Source organism: Pangasianodon hypophthalmus, chromosome 2 (assembly GCF_027358585.1).
Source record: "Pangasianodon hypophthalmus isolate fPanHyp1 chromosome 2, fPanHyp1.pri, whole genome shotgun sequence".
NCBI classification, from domain to species: domain Eukaryota; kingdom Metazoa; phylum Chordata; class Actinopteri; order Siluriformes; family Pangasiidae; genus Pangasianodon; species Pangasianodon hypophthalmus.
This window is the reverse complement of record NC_069711.1, coordinates 10186271-10206073: the sequence shown is the minus strand read 5'-3', so window position 1 is coordinate 10206073 and position 19803 is coordinate 10186271. Positions and strand designations below refer to the sequence as shown.

General features: G+C 39.6%; 1 protein-coding gene across 3 annotated transcripts; it reads left to right on the top strand.

The window, feature by feature from the left end:
* Nucleotides 1-453: 453 nt before the first annotated feature.
* eya2 (EYA transcriptional coactivator and phosphatase 2) lies at nucleotides 454-19238 on the top strand. Of its 3 annotated transcripts, none has more exons than XM_053232031.1 (16): nucleotides 454-837; nucleotides 9485-9546; nucleotides 9664-9698; nucleotides 9821-9941; nucleotides 10344-10460; nucleotides 11853-11929; nucleotides 12204-12398; nucleotides 12506-12643; nucleotides 12956-13039; nucleotides 14610-14699; nucleotides 15999-16057; nucleotides 16771-16931; nucleotides 17057-17171; nucleotides 17424-17545; nucleotides 17642-17742; nucleotides 17954-19238. In XM_053232031.1, the coding sequence occupies exons 4-16, from the start codon at nucleotides 9839-9841 to the stop codon at nucleotides 18032-18034; spliced, it is 1443 nt and encodes a 480-aa protein (XP_053088006.1). In that variant the 5' UTR covers nucleotides 454-837; nucleotides 9485-9546; nucleotides 9664-9698; nucleotides 9821-9838; the 3' UTR covers nucleotides 18035-19238. The 3 variants fall into 3 exon arrangements, with proteins under 3 accessions (XP_053088006.1, XP_053088005.1, XP_026780918.1); XM_053232030.1 differs by having other exon boundaries at nucleotides 9816-9941; XM_026925117.3 differs by having other exon boundaries at nucleotides 456-837; nucleotides 9816-9941; nucleotides 12204-12378; nucleotides 12504-12643.
* Nucleotides 19239-19803: the final 565 nt, after the last annotated feature.

The following is a 19803-nucleotide window of genomic DNA, read 5'->3' as shown; positions in this document are numbered from 1 at the left end:
ATGGGAATTCCGGCTCTTTTCAGTGAGTCGGAACATTTGGCTCAGTTCACTCATAAGAACCGACTCTTTCGGTGTCCAGACGGCTCATTGCCATTTTTTTTAAATAAGACAAAGTTTGCCTTAAATAATGAGCGGTAATTGTTCTTTTTTGAGTAACTAAGACTGAAATATTACCCTACCTACTAATTTAAAAAATAATATTAGCTTGAATTGCATTTTATGACATCGATTTAAATTAATGGTAAATCAGTTCAGTATGTGAGTCGACTCTCAGACCCCTACAAGAGTCGGCTCAAATAGCCGAGCGACACATCACTAGCACCCAGCCGCATCCACCCAGGTATACACACACACACACACACACACATACAGCGGGGACTCTGGTCTCAGAGCCGCATTCAGGGGACTCGCTGAGGAGGTGGAGGAGGAGGAGGAGGAGGAGGAGGTGAAGGAGGAGGAGGGATCACAGGTCGCTAGTTTATTTAGCATATTTCTTCTCAGCGCTTCTGTCAGTGGCGCACACACTGCTGTTGTTTCAGCGCGGAGGAGGGCCAAAGCTCACTCACTCACTCGCTCTCTAATCACTCCGACAACACACTCCAAGCCTCATCTGTTGTTGACACAACGGTCAGTCGGCGATAACGCCGTTTACTCTGAGCTTTTGTGGCGTAGATAATGTTTGGACCTGAGCGTTAGTTTACCATCCGGCTCATACACACTGACTGTCAGCGCTCCTGTCACGCGCGCGGACCATTTACTTCACTAATTACTGGTTCCAGCTGGAATGGAGGCGCTGCTCTGAAGCCTGACTTCTTCACCTGAGTTGCTACAGTTAGGGTGAGTTTTATCTGCTTTTACACACACACACACACACACACACTCCATATTTTTAGTGAACCCATAATCTTGTACATTTGAATTTGAATTTCTGCCAGACTTTTTTGGTTCAGTTGAGTTGTTTGTCACTCATTGTTTCACAAGAATGAGAGTTCACTTTCATAAACATCCAAATTAAATAATGTGAGTCAGCTACAAGATTAAAGAGTTTCCATCTCAGCCAAAATTACAATTGTTTTGTTTTCAGTAAGTCCTTGGTTTAACAAATTTCATCATCATCTTCAGATTGTCTATGAATTGATTACTTACGAAACAACAATTAAAAACTGGTGTGAAGCCGCAGCCCTAACACTGATCTATGAATTCATTTATGAAAATTGTAGATGCTTGTTTATGCACCTGGGTTGCTTTAAAGTATTAATAGTAGGGAAATAAAATAAAAATGTTTGAATCTGAGATTATAATTCTCTAACCAGGAAGTTCACTCGGCTGTTTGGTTTTTAATGTGCTGAGATAGTTTGTGTTGAAGCAAAAATGCACATTACATGACGTACTGGAAAAGAAATTATATTACGATTTTTCAGCCTTTTGTAATTACGTGATAATCAGACAGGTATTTCTTTCAGCTTCATTTAATTTTTCATTTTCCAATTTGAATGCATTCATAGTCCCGATACATAAGCATTTTTCTTCCCAATGCATAACTAAGCAAAAAAAAAAAAATGGAATTGGGATATTTTTCAATTCTCTTTGTTACCAGTAAGCAATGTGTCTGAATGTATGCAGGTTATCCTTTAGCCTTTAGTTTTTTTTCTCTCACAGTGTTCAGTGTTTATGCTGTTAGAAGTAGATATGCTTAAGCGTAATTTCAGGCTGAAGATTACACCAAAATCACTGAAGAAATGTTTGAAGCCAGCGAGTTAATAACGTAATTTTAGGGTGCCTTGCTAAGCATTTTTCAAAGAGGACCATTCATACCTTTCAAGGTCTTCTCACAACCCCCATTTAAATACATTTCACCTTCCTGTGGCTAGCACCCAAATCACTTTTGCACAATTACACGTTACATCCCCCTCTCAACACACACACACACACACACACACAGACACGCACACACACACAGACACGCACCACTCGTTCCGTTCCACATCCAGAACACCACGTTTAAATAGCCTGAACTGGACGGAAAGCTTCAGAAACAATAAAATAAACGCCAACTCACTTTTTTTTCCATTCTGTGCGGATATAAAGCAGAGACTAAGGTCTCTTCTGGGTTTCCTTTCTTTCCTGATTAGACGGCTGCTTTCACTACACCAGTTTTATATGCTTGTCACGCACAAAAATTCCATGTTGGATGACCTTCATGTTTAATTAGTGGAATAAAAGTGTATATTTTAGGAAAGATGAAGATGTGAGTGTGATAAAATAATCAGAAGAATTATTTAATATAATAACTGCACTAAATAAATGGCAGTTATAATTATAATGCAGGCTAATAATAATAATAATAATAATAATAATAATAATAATTTCTAGAACCCAGAAACAAAGTAAAAGCTAATGTGCCAGCATAGGAAAGGACACATTTAATTACCATTCGTTATTTTATTTTTTTTATTTTTATTTTTATTTTCTTAGTTGAACAGCACGTAAATAATCTGAAATTTCACCTTCTTGCCGCATTTACTTTTGATCAAAATTTCCTCACAAATAAATGCTCTCTTTCGTTCATGGTTCTTATTACTGACCCTAATAAATTGTGAATAAGCTGCCCAAGTTCTGGATCTGGGATCAGCGAGTGTGGAGAATGCTTCATCCTGCGTGGCCTCAGCACCCCCTCTTATGAAAACACAAATTAATTCTTAAAGTCCTCTGTAGCCAAAGGTTGCTGGAATGATAAATATTTTCATAGGAAGCGCGGCTCTTCCTGACTTTATCAGCATTCGTTTCATTATTGGACGGCTGGCGTTAACCCCTCAGTTTCGAGGTGAGGCTGAAGGCCTTGAACTGCAGCTTTGCACCGAATAGCCAACTGATCCTTTGCGTCTAGGCCCCAGATGGGAGATATCCTCAGTAGTAATGAGCAAAATATTTAGCTGCTGCCCAACGAGATGTTCTGGAAGTCTAGTGAGAATTGGCGGAGTGAATCTGATACGTCGTGAGAGCCGTTGTTTTGAGTTAGCGCTGTGCCACATCATCAGACCCATGTGACTATTACTTTCTGTGCATGCCTCTAAATCCCCTCTTTTTATTTAATTTAGTCATCAGAGTGTGAAAATACAGTTATGAAAAATAAAATAGTGAATACAAAATCTCTGGAGTTAATCCTTCAGACACATAGCCTGAATTTCTTTTTACACTGAATCTCAGAGGATTTACAATATAAACTATTTTCAGTTTGCTAAGTTTTTTCTTAACCGGTTTGAAACCTTGGAATTATAAAGTTTTATCTATATTTGTATAGTATAAATAATTGTATTAATACATTGGTTACTTGCCACAGATTTATGTGAGCACATCAAAAATATTGCTTGGCAGAAAAAAAAAGTCAAAGCATTTTTTTTTGCTCGTACTGAGCATCAAGAGCTTTCAGTGCCATATCTTAATATTACAGAATTGTCAGCTAAAACCTTATAATTTCAAGGTCCTGCATTATAAGTGATTAAACCAAAATAGGTAGAGCTGCAGTGCATAGTTGTGGAACTTGTGTGTCTTTAGTTTCAGCTAAAGAATAGTGTCTTAGTGTTGTCTGTTGGTCCTACAAAGGTATAGAAAGAACCCAACCACAGAGAAGTGAACTTTGTTTAAACCTCTCTCTTTGATTAAAAACATTGCTTGATGTCGGTGTTTGGCCCTAAAGCTATAATTGTCTGAGTAAAATTATACTTCCTATTTTAAATCAGCAATATGAGCTTGTACGGTTGCCGTTTTTGGGATATTAATTGTTTTCCAATAGGCTTTGTCCATTGTTTTTTTTTTTTGGTTTTTAAACAGCCATTTCATTGTTTTCACCTGACAATAGGAAGAGAAAAAAGGGATCATTGTCATTTGCGTGTAAAGAACAAACAGGAGATTTGTATAAAACAGTTGTTAATGATGTGGAGTTAGGCAATCTGCATTTATCAGTGTGTGTATTTGTGTGTGTGAACAGGCTTAGAATCCACAGAAATGGTCCTCAGCTATTATATTCGTTCTGGAACTGCCTGGGGCACGCACACACACACACTCACGCACACACACTCCATTCTATAATCCTGATCTGACCTATCCTATTCTTCCAGCATACAGCAGCTGTAAAAGTCTTTAAGATATGTATCACGGTGTAACAGATTGTAGATCTATTCTATTTTTCTGCTTTTTTTTTCTTTTTCTTTCTTTTCTCTTGACACCCACATGAGCATCATATTCACATCCTAATATGATCATTCTTTTATTCCCCCATTCTTCCCAAACGCCGAAAGAAAGAGAAAATATACAACACAATGGCAACTCTATCCATATGTAGTTGTTAATGATGAGAACTGATAATGAATGTTTTTTATCTCTTGCTCTCTGTCTCTATTTTGTCCTGTTTTTAAAATGCTTGCAAAGGCAATGACTGGAAAAAACTTGGCTTTTATTCAATCTAAACAAATTAGTTTGCCTGTGTAAGCTTCTTTTTTTTTTCCGTTTCCCTGGCTCCTCAGCAAGTGTACACACGGGTATGTCCCTCAGGCCAAAATAAGCAAGCCATTTTTCAACAGTCCTTGTCTGATAAAGTAATATATGACTCAGTCACTGTCCCGGGCAGATTAGAAAGCCTAGAGCAAGAGCAAGTGTATCAGAAAAGTCTGCTAATGGAGGAAACTACTGTTTTTTTTTTCTTGCCTTCAGCATGTTGTACCAAAAGTGCCTGTACATTTGCTAGTTTGTGTATTTGGACAAAGCTTTTGTATAGCTGCTGCTCTTCATCTAAACAGCGAGTGTGGTTGAAGACTGAGTTTGAAATGAAGAGCTACTGTCCACCCAAACCCTGACCAGACAGTGGTAGCCTTCCAGAAAAAGACGATATGCAAAGCCATTTGTTTCTCACAGCTGTATATCGGTGTGACAATGGAAGTGCAACGATTGGGAGGGGATCTCAAAATGAACAGCTTGAAAAGAGGATCTCACTATGAATGGTCGGACACTTATCTACGTCTAATTGACTGTATCTCTGCTGTTCTCCCACTCGGAATGCACCAGATGTGTTACCTGGGAATGAGACCACCGGCTGACCGAGCAGGTCCCCCCCTCTGCTCACATAAGATGGCTTCTGGGAGGTCTGCCAGCTGTCCCCATCTTCTGCCCCACGTCTCGGGGCACTGCTCAAGGGGAGAGTGCTCTGCTGGACCGAAGCGTTCTGCTGACCCTGGGTGTGGGGGCGGGGGGCACGGGTGGACGGCTACAGGCTGATGAGACAGTGAGAGGACTGAATGCGAAGGGGTCGATTACAGACAGGGGATGGGGAGGACGGGGTGGGGGTATTACATCGAGATGATGGGAGTAGAGAGAGCTCCTGTCCACCAAAGCTGGCATGAAAGCAGTCTTTCTACTTTCGGAAGCTGTCATGTGGAAAAGGGAGCCCACCATGACAGGCAGCTAGTGTTACGCGCACACACACACACACACACACACACACACATATATCCCAGTGGCCAGGGAGGTGGCAGCCTTTGAGTTGTGCGTTTTTAATAAGTGCAGCCAATAAATTTAAAAGGCTGTGCAGAGAGAGAAAGGTGATAGCTTGTTGTGAGTCTCACATGAGGTATGTGGTGTGTTTTGTTTTGTTTTGTTTTTTCATTTTTTGATGTTTCAGCTAATTCCAGTTGCTTTTCCTTGGTTCCATGACAGAGTACTAAAAGGTCAGTGTAAATAATTCATTAAAGTAAAACACTCTTAGATGAGAGAGCTGAAATATCCCTAACCTCTGTCTCTCAGTATAAAAGTAGATTTAAACACAGCATTGTTGAGTTGGATCTAAATGAGTCATAGAATAGTAATAATGCATTTCTGTCTTCATTGTCACAGAGAGAGAGAGAGAGTTGTCAGGGTTCCCATGCTCTGCTGTGCTCTAGTGTTAATGAAATCCCCCAGCAATGAGGTAAGCGTGGTGTATAAGTCATCTCAGGAGGCCATTACTGGGCCGTTATCACCCCCCACATCTGCTCCCATTAGCTGCCTAAAGAGCGGACGTGTGCGGCCTGGAGTCTTTATTTATGAGAGTCGGGGTTCAAAGGCTGCAGACGAGCAAAAGCCCAGAGGCGCTGTTCAGCCAGGCATCCATAGACAAGCCGCGTGTGAGTGTGAGTGTGTATATGCTAGGCTCTGATGCATGACATATAATATTATGATATAGTGACTGAAATATACCAGTTATAGTGACAGTAGTAATAAAAAAATCATACTTAGTTTAATATTTGTAGTAATAAAGCAATCCAAACAGGTATACAAAAAGACAGCAAGAGCCATACCTAAATTTATCATTTAATTGTAGTAAAACAACAGTAAAACTATACAAACAGCTAAATAATCTCACCTTTGTTCTTTCAAACAAAATAAATATGAGCAGTTGGTGAGAATGATAAAAATGTTTTGTTTTTTTCCCATAAAAAAGATTTTGTGAACTCTGTGCACAGATTCCATCAACATCACAATTTTGCACAATTAAACAGAGATTTAATGAAATGATGTGACAACAGGAAGAAAGGACAGACTATGTAATACCAAAAAGGAAAATGTGCAGGAAGACAGACAGAAGCACATGCACAGTGAAGTCATGGGTGTCAGTTTGAATTTAAACAGAATATTAAGTGTATTAATTATAATTGATTTAATACATATGTGCAGTGCTCAGATATGACTCTGAAAGATGAAAAATAATAATGTGGGAAATAATAAAGAATAAGCTTTCATAAGGGCAAGTATACAGAGATAGATGCAACAAAGATTTTTAACATTTTTATTAATGACATTTATTATTCTTTTTGCTTAAGAACAAATGGCAGTACCTTTCCAGCACATAAGGGTTCAGTGAAAACATGCATTATCATGTATGAACATAATTCTTTGCATTAATACCAGATGTCTGATCTGACTCTTGTGTGTGAGGGCCACAGCACTTTGGCATTGTGGGACAGGGGTCACCGTGTCCCTCTCTATAACCCGTTAAGATATGGGACAGACCTCTAATAGTCACAGCACCATATGTGCCATTAAAAAAAAAAAAAGTTCAGATTGAGGTTTAGCTACAGAGAGATGGTCCTAGATAAGAACATAAGGAGAGGTCTGTAGTGCACCATATGGTAAAGTCATGGCTTCTGCTTCACCTCATAGTTACCCAGCATGCCCTTTTAACCTTGGCGCACCACTCTTTGAGAGGAGCTGCCATAGTGACTACTTAATTTACGCAAAGTATCGACCAGATATTGACATACGTATTTTATTAATTTAAAAAACAAGGCATGACTGAACAGAGATTAAATACCATCAACAGATATTTTTAAATTAATATTTTATGATGTTATGAGTTTAATTTAGTTCCTGATAAACCAGAGATATGAATGTGACAGGTCACAGTGATATACAGAGTAAGACTGTGTATGGAAGGTGATACCCGTGAAAAAAGGCTGCTCCGGCAGAACAGGGCTAAAGCCAGGTGAAGCGCTTTGCACTGGCCTTGCCGCATGCAGGGTTTGTTTTAGCTCAACTTACCCCCATGCAGAGCGGCTGGCCTGATCTTTCTCATGCCCTGTCTCTCCGGGACAGGCGTGTACCAGGAAACACGCTGTGCAGTGCGAGAACTTTGCGAGGAAGTCAGGATTCCACTGGATGTCCCTGACACCATTTTTCCATATATGCTGACACTTCTTCTCTTTGTTTACTGTTTTTGACTGCCTCTAGAGGCCCTTCCCACCTCTCTGACTTTCTCTGTGGTGAGTCAGCAGGTGTTGTGTTGTTCTAAAAGGGTCAGAGTTTGAACCCCCTGCATCCTTGTGCCTGGAGAAGATGAGTCTGTGTTGATAACCAGGAATTTGAAGCGGTTTGTGCATATGGTGTAATGTGTGTGAATGTTTGTGCTTGGGATTTTTTTTTTGTTAGTATCCCACAGAATATCAAATACAGAACTTTGCTCTAAATAACGCTTACATGCTGTATCTAAGTACATTATTAGAATCAGATTTACAGATTAGCAGTATATTTTTGTGTATAAGCTGAGCACTAGGATACATTCTGTTTTATTTTGTCAGCTCCTGTGAAGAATTGTTCGTGTAACCTTTTCTTTGGAGATCACATTACTCAAACCCAGCTCCATCTATTACTCTATTACGTTAATGCGCGTATTATGTTTATCTGTGCTTCACTCATGCTCACTGAAGCAGTCACATTACTGTTTACCCATTACTGTCACATTACACTACAGTTGTAATGATGTGATTTAATAAGAAAAAACAGATCAAATTAAGGTGAGTCACACATGCGTGACATTAAAACGTGGTCGTAAGGCCTTCGTGTGCAGTCTTGCTGAAGGATAGCCTATTATATTCCTTATTTACATGAATATCAAAACAAGCTGAATACATGAAATGGATCTGATCCAACATAGCCCACTTAACGATGATACCTATGCTCACTCCTGTATAACCTACTTGTCCAATCCCAGTAGCAGAGCCCAATATGTGGTATTTTTTTAATGATTAGATTGAAAGAGAGAGATGGCCCTAGATCAGTTAAGGGTTGAAACAAAAGCATAACAATTATCTACACCCCCATTCGGCTTTGGAAATGCTGCTGTAAACATTGCTCATGTCTCTGAGTCTCGGTCTCAGAGAGTCTTCTGTAACATCAGAGGCCACAGTGGCTTGACCAGGTCAGATTGATTACCCCTGAGGGAGAGCCTTGTGCTTGTTCAAAGCAAACTTCAGAAAAAAATGCAGTTCTGAACGTTCTGTTCTTTGACTCGCTTCTTTGGCTATTCAATAAAACTTTAGTTGCATTTTATAATGTAAGACAGTGACAGGTGAAAGGCACATCTGGGATTTGATGTTTCCATTTGAAGTGTTACCAGTGATTTTTATTAAGTAAAGAGATGTTAGCACTTCGAAGGCAGTCAGACACGTCCATCAAAAGCCCCAATCCCACCATCCCTATATAATATATTCCACTGACATTTTGCCATGTCAGAGACCATCCAAACCTCCCACTTTTAGTTGTACACAACAGAGGTGTACAAGAACTGCAAGGCATTGACTTGTTCTTGTTCTGTCTTTACTCATCAAGGTGCTGACATATCGCGACGCCTGTGGTTTCCTGCCAGATTATGCCATGTTAGGAAAGCGAATTGACGTATTGTTCTCTTCTCAGTAACATAATCTTACCAGGCAGGTTCATGCAAACAACCGTCTCAGTGTTGTCTGTGTGACAGAATAATAATCATGTAAAACTCAGGTGCCTTGAACAACACCGTCTGTTAGCATATTGCCAACTGTAATTCGCCGTAACAGGCAAATAAGGTCACAGTCCTTTCAATTAGTATGCACAGGTATTGAGGATTGAGTGTGCCACAGCTTATTGTCACTTTGCATTGGGTGTTGCTTCTCATTGAGCCTGTCAGTCTGTATTGTTTCAGATGGCAAGGAGCTGAGAGAAGAAGAGAAAAAGAGAAAAACGACTACCCGCCCTTACTGACAGGTTAGATTTACTGCCGTACATGTATCTCCCATATTTTCCCATAAATTTGCTCTTTATTGTCTGCAAATGTTCTTAAATTTTATTATTTATATTTTGTTTGATACATTTTGTTGGCAGGGGCTTGTTATATCAGCTTTCACTTATTACGGCATGTAAGTATTTCATATTTCAGCTGCACTTTTATGAGATTTAGTAGAAAATAAATGGAATTAATATGAATTTTGGAATTAATATGAATGAAGTATGTTAAGATTGTTATCTTTTTCTAGTGCAGCTGTCCCAAGGATAAGTGATGGCTGCTTATGGGCAGACACAGTACAGCCCTGCCATCCAGCCTGCAGGCCCATACACACCCTACACACATCACACCCAGGGCTACAGTGTGCCATCCTACAGTGAGTGCTCTATTTGTCTATGGGACTATTGTTCTTGTTAAATAATGTGCATCACATACTAAGTTTGAACTGAGCTATGTAGACCTGAATAAGCCCTTAAAATGAATGGAGAAACTTTAATATAAAATATGACCTTCAATGAAAAATATGACCTAGACTTGCTACTACTAGAAATAAAAATGTACTGTATGACTGAAAAAAAAAACTTTATGGGCATATTCTCAAAATTTTGAGCACTACATAATAAAAGCTAAGCGAGAGAGTACTGCTTCTTTTTCATCAGTCTGGGCTGTTTAGTAAATTATGTGAAACACTGGAAATTTTATTGGCTTTGAGGTAAATGACTCTCCTTTGTATTCTAAAAAAATAAGTGTTTTCCTCTCTTTCTCTGTCTTTGTCCAGATATTAAAACAGAAGATGGCTTGAGTCATTCGCCAGGACAGAGCAGTCTGCTTGGCTACACATCCAACTTCAGCGGAACACCTCCTAGCCAAGCTCTTTACAGTTACTCCACACACGGTCAGTCGTCCAGTCAACTCTCTTTTCTCTGCTATGTGTGCGTGAGTGCGTCTGACCTCTGCATGTTGCTCCAGGATAATTAACAAGACCTCTAGTGACTCCGCCCACACACACACGCAGACACACGCACACACACACACATGCATGCATGTATGTATTCACCCACACTGTATTTCTTGGCTGATAAAAGCTGTTTGATAGGTGGCTTGTGAATTCCAAGCCCACCCCCACACACACTTTTCCAGGTGCTGGCTATGGCCCATCCTGGCCCCTCTCTCTGTCTGTCTGTCTGCTACTCTCTCTCTCTCTCTCTCTCTCTCTCTCTCTCTCTGCCCCTCACCACACCTGTTCTCCATTAGCTGCGGTCTGGGGCCCTGGCGTCAGCCGTCTCTCTCCTCTCTTGGGGGTCAAGCCCTTCTGCTGCTCCCCATCACAACACACACCCCGTTGGTGGAGTGTTTGCATAGATGTGAGTGGCACAGGCCACCAGCACCACCCCAACACCCCCATATCCTTTGTCCTTTCAGTTCACGGGCACCCGTTGCCTGCCTCAACCCAGCAAATTTTATGGCTGCCATTACACCGTGAAATTGACCTCTCTCTGCTAAGGTGAGAGTTGAAGTGGTATTAGGATGTTTTCATTCTTTAAGCACTACTTAAAGTGAAGATGAGGACAGTGAAGGTGAAAGAGAGGGCATTAAAGGTGATTAAAGAATAAGCACTATTTAATTGATATTGTTCTGTTGAATGTGGTTTATGGTTCTTAGAGGGCCCATTCCCTACAGTACACTAGCATGTCATGTAATAGATATGTTTCTAATAGATCTGGTCATGGTAGTTTTGTGTGACTTATAGGTAAATTTTAACAGGAGACCTGATATAGCTTAAAATAAATAACCCATCTGTGCAAGTCAAAGGTCCCTGCGTTTCACTGCAAGAAAATCAGCTAACAGTCCCCCACCTTTCCCCTTTTGAAGCCTTTTGTTTGTTTCCTATGATATTTCTTCAAGCTTTGCACAGTCATTCATCTTAAGAAAGTCTGAAAAAGGGGAATGAGAGGAACGGGGAGGGGGGTGGGGGTTTCACTCTTTACTGATAGCAGTGATGGATACTCTCCCAGTCAACTCTACTTTTTCTCACCTGTTTTGATTTTTTTAGTCATAAATCAATCAAGGTTTCTCTAAACTTTATAAAAGGCTTTATAAATGCCTTTGTTTTAATAATCTCCCTGCAGCCGTTCTGATGTCACTGTCTGTTGCATTTCTGGTGCATCACTTTATTTGTGTTGGAGCCAGGAGCCAGGGGGAAAAGTAGAATGAATTTCATATGAATTTCATACCACAGTCAGTTTTGAATGGTTTCTTAAAGGCTGGCTATGTGCTCCATTTCCAGGTGGCAGTATTTCTTCTGGAATTTTCCAAGGAACGAATGCCATCACAGGCTCAACGCCATTTAGTCCCACACAGCAGGTGAGTGGCTCGAGTAAGGAAGCCCACAACTTACAGCATCATGCTGCATGGAACAGAATTTTTGGTCATTTTGGTTCAAAGATGATGGACTGTAATTGGTATATTTATCATAGTACTGTGATACTGTAACCCATAAACCATACTAACTATAAACAGAATTTCCTATAACTAATAATAATAAAAATAAAATAAATCAAAACACCTATGTTTTAACACTGTAATAACTGCATTTTACTATAATATTTGCATTTTTGTGTTCTTTTGTTTTTATTAGGATTTCACAGCGTATTCCAGTTATGGCCAAAGCCAGTACTCACCATACTATAATACACACTACAACAACCCCTACCTCACAAGCAGTAATATTAGCCCTTCAGCCATCGGCACGGCAATCCCCTATCAGCATACAGAACATCCTGCTATAACAACCAGCCCAGAGTCTCACCCAGGTGAAGACAAGCATCAAGGAAATTAACAGTTTGTTAATTATACTGAATTATCATTATATTGCATTATATCAGAATGAGATCTTCTTGGTAATAAAATATGTTGGTGTGTGTGTTTTGTGTAACAGGAGAGTATCATGCCCCCCCTAGCCCTCCAACCCCAGGAAAGGAGCAGGAAGGAGGTCCAGCCAGACGCGGCTCGGATGGAAAGCTGCGGGGAAGGAAGAGGGCCAATGACCCTGTACCCCCACTGGACTCAGAAATCGAGGTACACATGCTGCTCTGTGGCCTCTCTCACACTAGTCAAGCTATCATGATATATCTGACTAATAAACAAGCCACAAATGGTTTTCATCATATAAAACCGAGTAGCGTATTCACTATGTAGTGCTCAGGAGAGAGGATTTGCTTCCAATTGTCGATGAGGAGCGTTGCGTTGAAATGAAGCGTTGACTAATATTTTTAGTGCCTATAAAACAAGATGAAAGCTGTTGTTTTGCCATAATCACATAGTCAGCCCACAGATGGTATTTGCGTTTTTACTTATGTTGTGTATGTGTGTGCGTGTGTGTGCCCGCAGAGAGTGTTTATTTGGGACCTGGATGAAACCATCATCATTTTCCACTCACTTCTCACCGGCTCTTTTTCCACACGCTTCGGCAAGGTACAAACCTGTTCTATTACTTTAGCTCTGACTAATGGAATGTCCCTCCCTCAGCTATTTGACAGTAATTAGTTGTTTTGTTGTACTGCACAAGAGGACTTATTGTACTACAAGTTCATTCAATGCACAATAATCATGTGTGTAATACTTTTAAAACTGTTGCATTAATCTGATGCAGGTTGATAGATCAATCATCCCTCTGTATGACATTTATTTATTTATTTATTTATTTATTCATTCATTCATTCATTCATTCATTTATTCATTCATTTATTTATTTGATATGTAGCATTAAGAGAGTTGGAGAAATCTGCCATCTTGAGAGTTATCATGAGTAAACGAGATGTTTCCAAAGAATCACGGTCCATAATTACATTGTTCGAACGTATATATCCACAAAGATATAAAAACAATACTTGGGTAGGAACTGTAGAGGAACTGGTTTGATATGTCTAATGAGAAAATGCTTACTGCCAGACAGAGAGCTATGATTGTTTAAGCTCAGATTATGCCTCTGAAAGGAAATGGATGTCCTGTTTATTATGTATGTTATTCATAGCCTGAGAAGTATAGAACTTCTCTGAAAATTCAAAGTTATAAAAGCTGTCACAGTAAACAAGTGTTTGGCCTGTGTTTGGCCTGAGGTGAGGCCAGAGGTACAGGGCAGAAAGCCAGTCTACGTGTTGAAAGAACCTCATTTTAATGCGTTTTTGAGGCTGAGGTGAACTGTAGAGCACGGCAGGATTTTAACTTTCTCATTAGAGCCGTTCTGGCATCTCATTCATCATCAAGCACCATATAAGGTCTTTTAATGTGCAAATTTTTGTAGAGGCCAAACTTTTTTTCTCGCTAACCGACTCCCGCAAAAACTGAAAAACAGTAGCTTTCAGCTTCTTTTTCCCCCCATTATAATCTCATCTGTAATTATGAAAAAGAAAACAGTGAATAACACCCTATGATAAAGTCATTTGGATTTAAAAGTGGGTAATTATTCTAATTAAAGGATGCACTGCCTTTTCTATACCCCCAACCCAAGCCCCTGTCACCCACACCCCCTTGCTTGAACTTTGTGTGGGTGGGGAGGAAGGGATGGATCCTGTCTTTCTTCCTTTGAGTTAATCTGACACTTACCTCTGGCTGACACCTGCAGCTTGATTAACTGCCAAATGTAAAGCACCAGTTAACTACCTGCCCTGGCCTGGCACCAAGCTGCATAATTACTCAGCTAGTGTCAGCATGCACCCTGATCTAAACTGTGAAGTTAACGTTAACAGCTGTACATAGAGTGCATTGTGTGTGTGTGTGTGTGTGTGTGTGAGACAGAGAGAAAAAGAGAGATAGTGAGCGAGAAAGAGAGAGGTCATACTGACTAAAACATAGCATTTCTGAGTGATTGAAATGAATGCAGCCAAACTGGGGCAAAGGAAGAAAGAAACCTGTTTTGCCATGCTCCTGATCACTCTGTATAAACAGAGAACACAATTCAAACTGTCATTTCAGGCTGCTAATGAACTACTTATGACAGTTCAAGCAGTATAATTACAGTGCATTGCCTAATGTCATGTTTTAGGACTCAGCCAAAGCTGTGTCTCTGGGGCTGTGGATGGAAGAGATGATCTTCAACTTGGCAGACTCACGACTCTTCTTCAATGACCTAGAGGTGAGGAAAAACCCCAAGCCTTTGTGTGGCAGTTAGTATTGCACATATTATTACACTGAGTGCAACTGAGTGCACCTCCATTGTTGCTGGGGAAATGGGAAAAAAGAAAAAGAAAATGGGTGGATTCTGCAAGAATACTAAAATCCTAATCAAAAGGCAAAATACTTTTAAATATGATATACATAAAGCCGAGGCATTATGAGGATCCTTGAGAGAAGGTTTTTAGTTGTTCTCTCTTTTTATCTGTTTTGAAGCATTCCTCTGCTTTGGCAAAAGACAAAGAAGGGGATTACATTCTACTTTGGAGGAGGAGCACAAACTTTGAGGTGTTAATTATGGGTGTGTGGCCAACTCTGAAAGGAAAATTTGTCCTGGGGAGGAGCAACAGATTATAGTAGGGCAGGGGTGGGGGAGAGAGAGCACACAATTATTTCGTCGACGGGTTTAAATGACACCCCTGTGCCCTTTTGGGGGGTTGGTCCCTCAAAGAGCACTCACCTCGAGTCACAGCCATTTTTCACTGTTCAGACACACCTAGGTGATTTATCTCATCTCCATTCACCTCTGTCAGCCTGGGAAGAGAGAAAGCTTCTACAGGAAAAATGTTTTGATTGATGTTTTAGCACTTTTGTTCTTGGCTTGGAATATCACTTTTGTTGAAATAAGTAACCCCTACTTCTACTTTAATTATTATGGATTATAATGAATATTGCACTTATTAGATTAAGATTTTTTTGTTCTTTGGGGTAAAACCTGTTCTGTATATCAGTGTTTTGTGGTGAGTGTGTGTGTGTGTGTGTGTGTGTGTGTGTGTGTGCAGTGTCTGAGGAGGTCTGTAGAGATATGAGAGCATTATGAGGTAGTGTCGGCCTTCAGACCAACTGAAATATGAGAACAGCTGCAGAGCAAGAAAGAGTGTTTGTGTGTCTGTGTTTGTGTGTGTGCATGTGTGTGCCAGAGACAAGTCTATTTTCTGCTATCGGCAATGTAATGTTACTTAAGAGTATGGCTAATCTGCATTGTTGATTAAGACTGTCAGGTTTAGGAGGTATGTTGCTGTCGTCTTCAGGAAGTCTCCTGATTTTATTTCTTCTTTTCCAGGTGTTAGAGGCGCCTGAATGTCTTGGGTCTTAGCAGCTTATTTCCGTCTTTCTGTTGTCTTTGTTTTTTAATATTCCTGACTTGCTCCATCATTCCCCAAGGCTCTGTAGAGGGCAAACTTGCCCATACACAGTACCTCCCTGCCCGCCTGAAACACATCTACTACTCTAACATATCCACTTTCCTTTAATTTCACAGGAATGTGACCAAGTTCATATCGATGATGTGGCCTCGGATGACAACGGACAGGACTTGAGGTATGGTGGTTCCCCTCATAATGCTGGTATAGTCTCACAGGGAGTCTGCCGTGGAGTGTATTAAAATCTCCAATAAAATGAATGATATACCTCATAAAACGGCCGGTGCTTTTTCGTGCTGCATACCATTGCCATATTAGGAATTATACCTATTGTTTTTTAACATACTTTGGAAACGATCCCTGTTTCCCATTGCTGATGTTTAAGATGTACATTTTTTATCATGTCAGCAAAAGTGGTCTGTTTAACCCTTTAAACTCCTATCCTTCTTCTTCTTCTTATTATTATTATCATTTTATTTTTTATAAGCACATTATTCAGTAAATGTAGTTAAAAGAATAGGAAAGGTACATAGTGAAGTGAAGTGAAGAATGTAAACACAATGAGTCAAGAGGTGAATTCAGACATTGACTTTTTATGTATTTGTTTGTTTGTTTGTTTGTTTTATTTCATCCGTTTTACAATAACCCAAATTTCATAGCAACTTCCTTAACCTCGTCAAAGCCTGTATGAATTATTTAGACTTTTTTCTGCCTATGAAATGTGAACGGGTTTCCAACCATTTTGTATAACCTCGATAGTAAATCAAGTAGTAGAATAACCATGCTGTTGGTCTAAAACCACAAAGTGAACTTTTAGTATGAATCTTGAGTTGCACCGGTTCTGGCAAACCGTTCACATGTGTATTTTTTTTTCTGTGTGTGTGTGTGCAGCACATATAACTTTGGAACAGACGGCTTCCAGAGTCCAGCAGGAGGTGGTGCTCTGTGTTTAGGCTCAGGGGTCCACGGTGGCGTCGACTGGATGAGGAAGCTGGCCTTCCGCTACCGGCGAGTAAAAGAGATCTACAACACTTTCAAGAACAATGTAGGAGGTGAGTAAACTGTAAAACGTAAGAAAGAATTAATAACAGTTCCAGCTGTCAGCAGCATTGCAACTCACTGTTTGTGCGTCAGAGTTTTAGAATTTGATTTGGTTGTTGTGGGTTTTGATTGGCAGGTTTGCTGGGGAATCCAAAGCGAGAGGAATGGCTTCAGCTGAGACGAGAAATGGAGGTTCTTACTGATCTGTGGCTTACGCAGGCTCTAAAGGCTCTAGCTCTTATTAACTCCAGGTGAGAAGCACTCACAGGGAAAATAAATGTACCAAGGCAGCATTTTTCAAGCACTCCTTTTGTACGCATTGCTAGAATAGTCCAAAGATTAAGTTACACTCGCATGTAAATTTGATTTTGGGTGAAGTCTTCCTTTAATGCTCCGAATGACTTGTGTTTAAAAAAGTGGATTGCTTTCTGCTCTCTTCTAATTTAGAAACTACATATAATTGCCGAACTAATAAACACTGTTACGTCTGCTTCCTCTCTCAGACCAAACTGTGTGAATGTGATGGTCACCACCACTCAGCTGATCCCAGCTCTTTCCAAAGTGCTGCTGTATGGTCTGGGAGGAGCTTTTCCCATCGAGAACATTTACAGTGCCACCAAAACTGGTATACTGCCCTTCTGCTACATTAACAGGAAACAGGTTTGGATGAACATGAACTCAGATGGAAATGTGAGCTTGTGTTGTGTATAATTTTGTTCAGGTAAAGAGAGCTGTTTTGAGAGGGTGACTCAGAGGTTCGGGAGGCGAGCTGTGTACGTGGTAATCGGAGATGGAGTGGAAGAGGAAACTGTGGCGAAGAAGGTAAGCCTCACTTTATTACCATTTCACCATTAATTGTAATGGAAGAATTCCTAATTCTAAGATATTTGAAAATTCTGGGAATGTTATGCTGTTTTGGAGCAGATGTATGGATGTTTTCTTTAATGTAGTGAGTTGTTAGCATTAGTTTACTGATCAGTTGATGGATACATTGTGGTGTTATGTGAGCACCAACATCTCTAATTTCTTACAGAAAAACATGCCATTCTGGAGGGTAACATGCAGAGCAGACCTGGAGGCACTGAGTCATGCACTAGAGCTGGACTACCTCTAGAGGGCAGAATCTCTAACACCATCTCTCATTTGAATTGGTCAACCATAATCACATGGCCAAGCCAAGAACTGCAGGAAATGTGTTTGTTCCAAATCAGTTTCGAAACACTTTTCTTTTCCCTCTTTTCTTCCGTCTCTGACAACAGTTTTATACAATGGCGCATTGCACTGGTGACAATAATCCATTTAAGACCAAAGTGCTTTAAAGGACCAACAAGTTTATGCTTATGGATATGAGACAACATGACTTCAGGACAAATTTGTGTGTATCATTTGTGATGTGAAAGATCAGATTTTGGATAAAAAGTGTGCAAATATTTATGTGTTTTCTATGAATTCACAAGCAGCTGCTGCTGTCTGTCATAGATGAGACTTATCCATATGTCACTCAGAGATTTATTCAGCATTGACCTTTTATGAGGAAAAAAGATGTGCTCTTTATAGTTCCTTTAAGTCCTATTAAAATATCAGCCTTTTTTTTTACAACTGTGAAATTCAGTAAAACTCTTTTTAAACAAATAAAGCACAATTGGGGGAATTATCTGTATGACTGAAAATCAGTTGGGAAATATGTAGATATAACAATTTTAGTTTGTAAGTTTTCCTGATAATCTCTATCAATAATGCAATAATGTGTTGATTATATTACTGATTCAGATACTGATCCATTCTTTTAGGTAAACCATCTTTTAGGTAAAAAAAAATTAAATGTTTATGAAAATGTGTGATATTCCACTCAATGTATTTCTTTCTCTAAAGTACTATATACTATTTAATAACACATTAAAAAAAAACCCAGTGCAAGAAATCATTGTAACTAATCCCAGAAGTAGCCAAAGTATAAAGCTGAATCTATTGATAAAGGTGACAATCATCTACATAACTTACAAATAGTTTTGTGAGGTGATTTCTTAAGCACTAGAAAATATCTCCTTCATTCCTCTTCACTATGTGCCTGGACCACAGTGAGTAAATATTTGTTACTGGATGTACATTTGATTTTATGTTTCTTTCTATTAACGTTACTGAAGTTTATATGTGTGTTTCTTTCCTGTATGGAATCTGTATGGTTGCCTTTTGAATTGCATGTGCCTTTTACACTGCCTGTCCTCCCAGCTATTATTTGTATATATGGTTTTATTGTTGATTTGTTTTTGGGCCAATATGATAGAACAATAAAAAAAGAATAAATTAATTGCATTAAATTGATGGACTGGCGTGCCATCTAATGTAATTGCAATATCAATGCTAGTGAGACAATGGGTAAATGATTATTTTTAAATGTTAAATATATTGATATTCGGTTGAATTTTATTTGTTTAGAGCTTTCAGCAATAGACATCAACACAAAGCAGCTTTACATACAGATTTATGAACAACCCAGGTGAGAGCGTTGAGGAAAATCATTAAATCATTAGTCTTCTACAACTGTATACTATGAAGACAAGCTGTACTAAGTGTGTTGAAAGGATGTTCAGTATTGAATAAGAGTGCTGGGGTGAGCACAGGACAGTCTTCATCATTACAGCAGCAGGTTTTAGGTACAAGACTACAGTATCCAGGTGAGATTATCCATTGAAGCATTGGTTATAAAATGTAGGGTATCCATCTGGGAATGTTCCAATGGCTCGCTATAAGGAAAGTCTTTGGCTAGATTTCATTACAGATATGTCCTTCCTTACCCATTTTCCTTCTTTTCTTTGGAGGAACAGGGTAGAAACACAAACATATACAACATGTTTAAATCAATCCACTGCAATCACAGAAAAG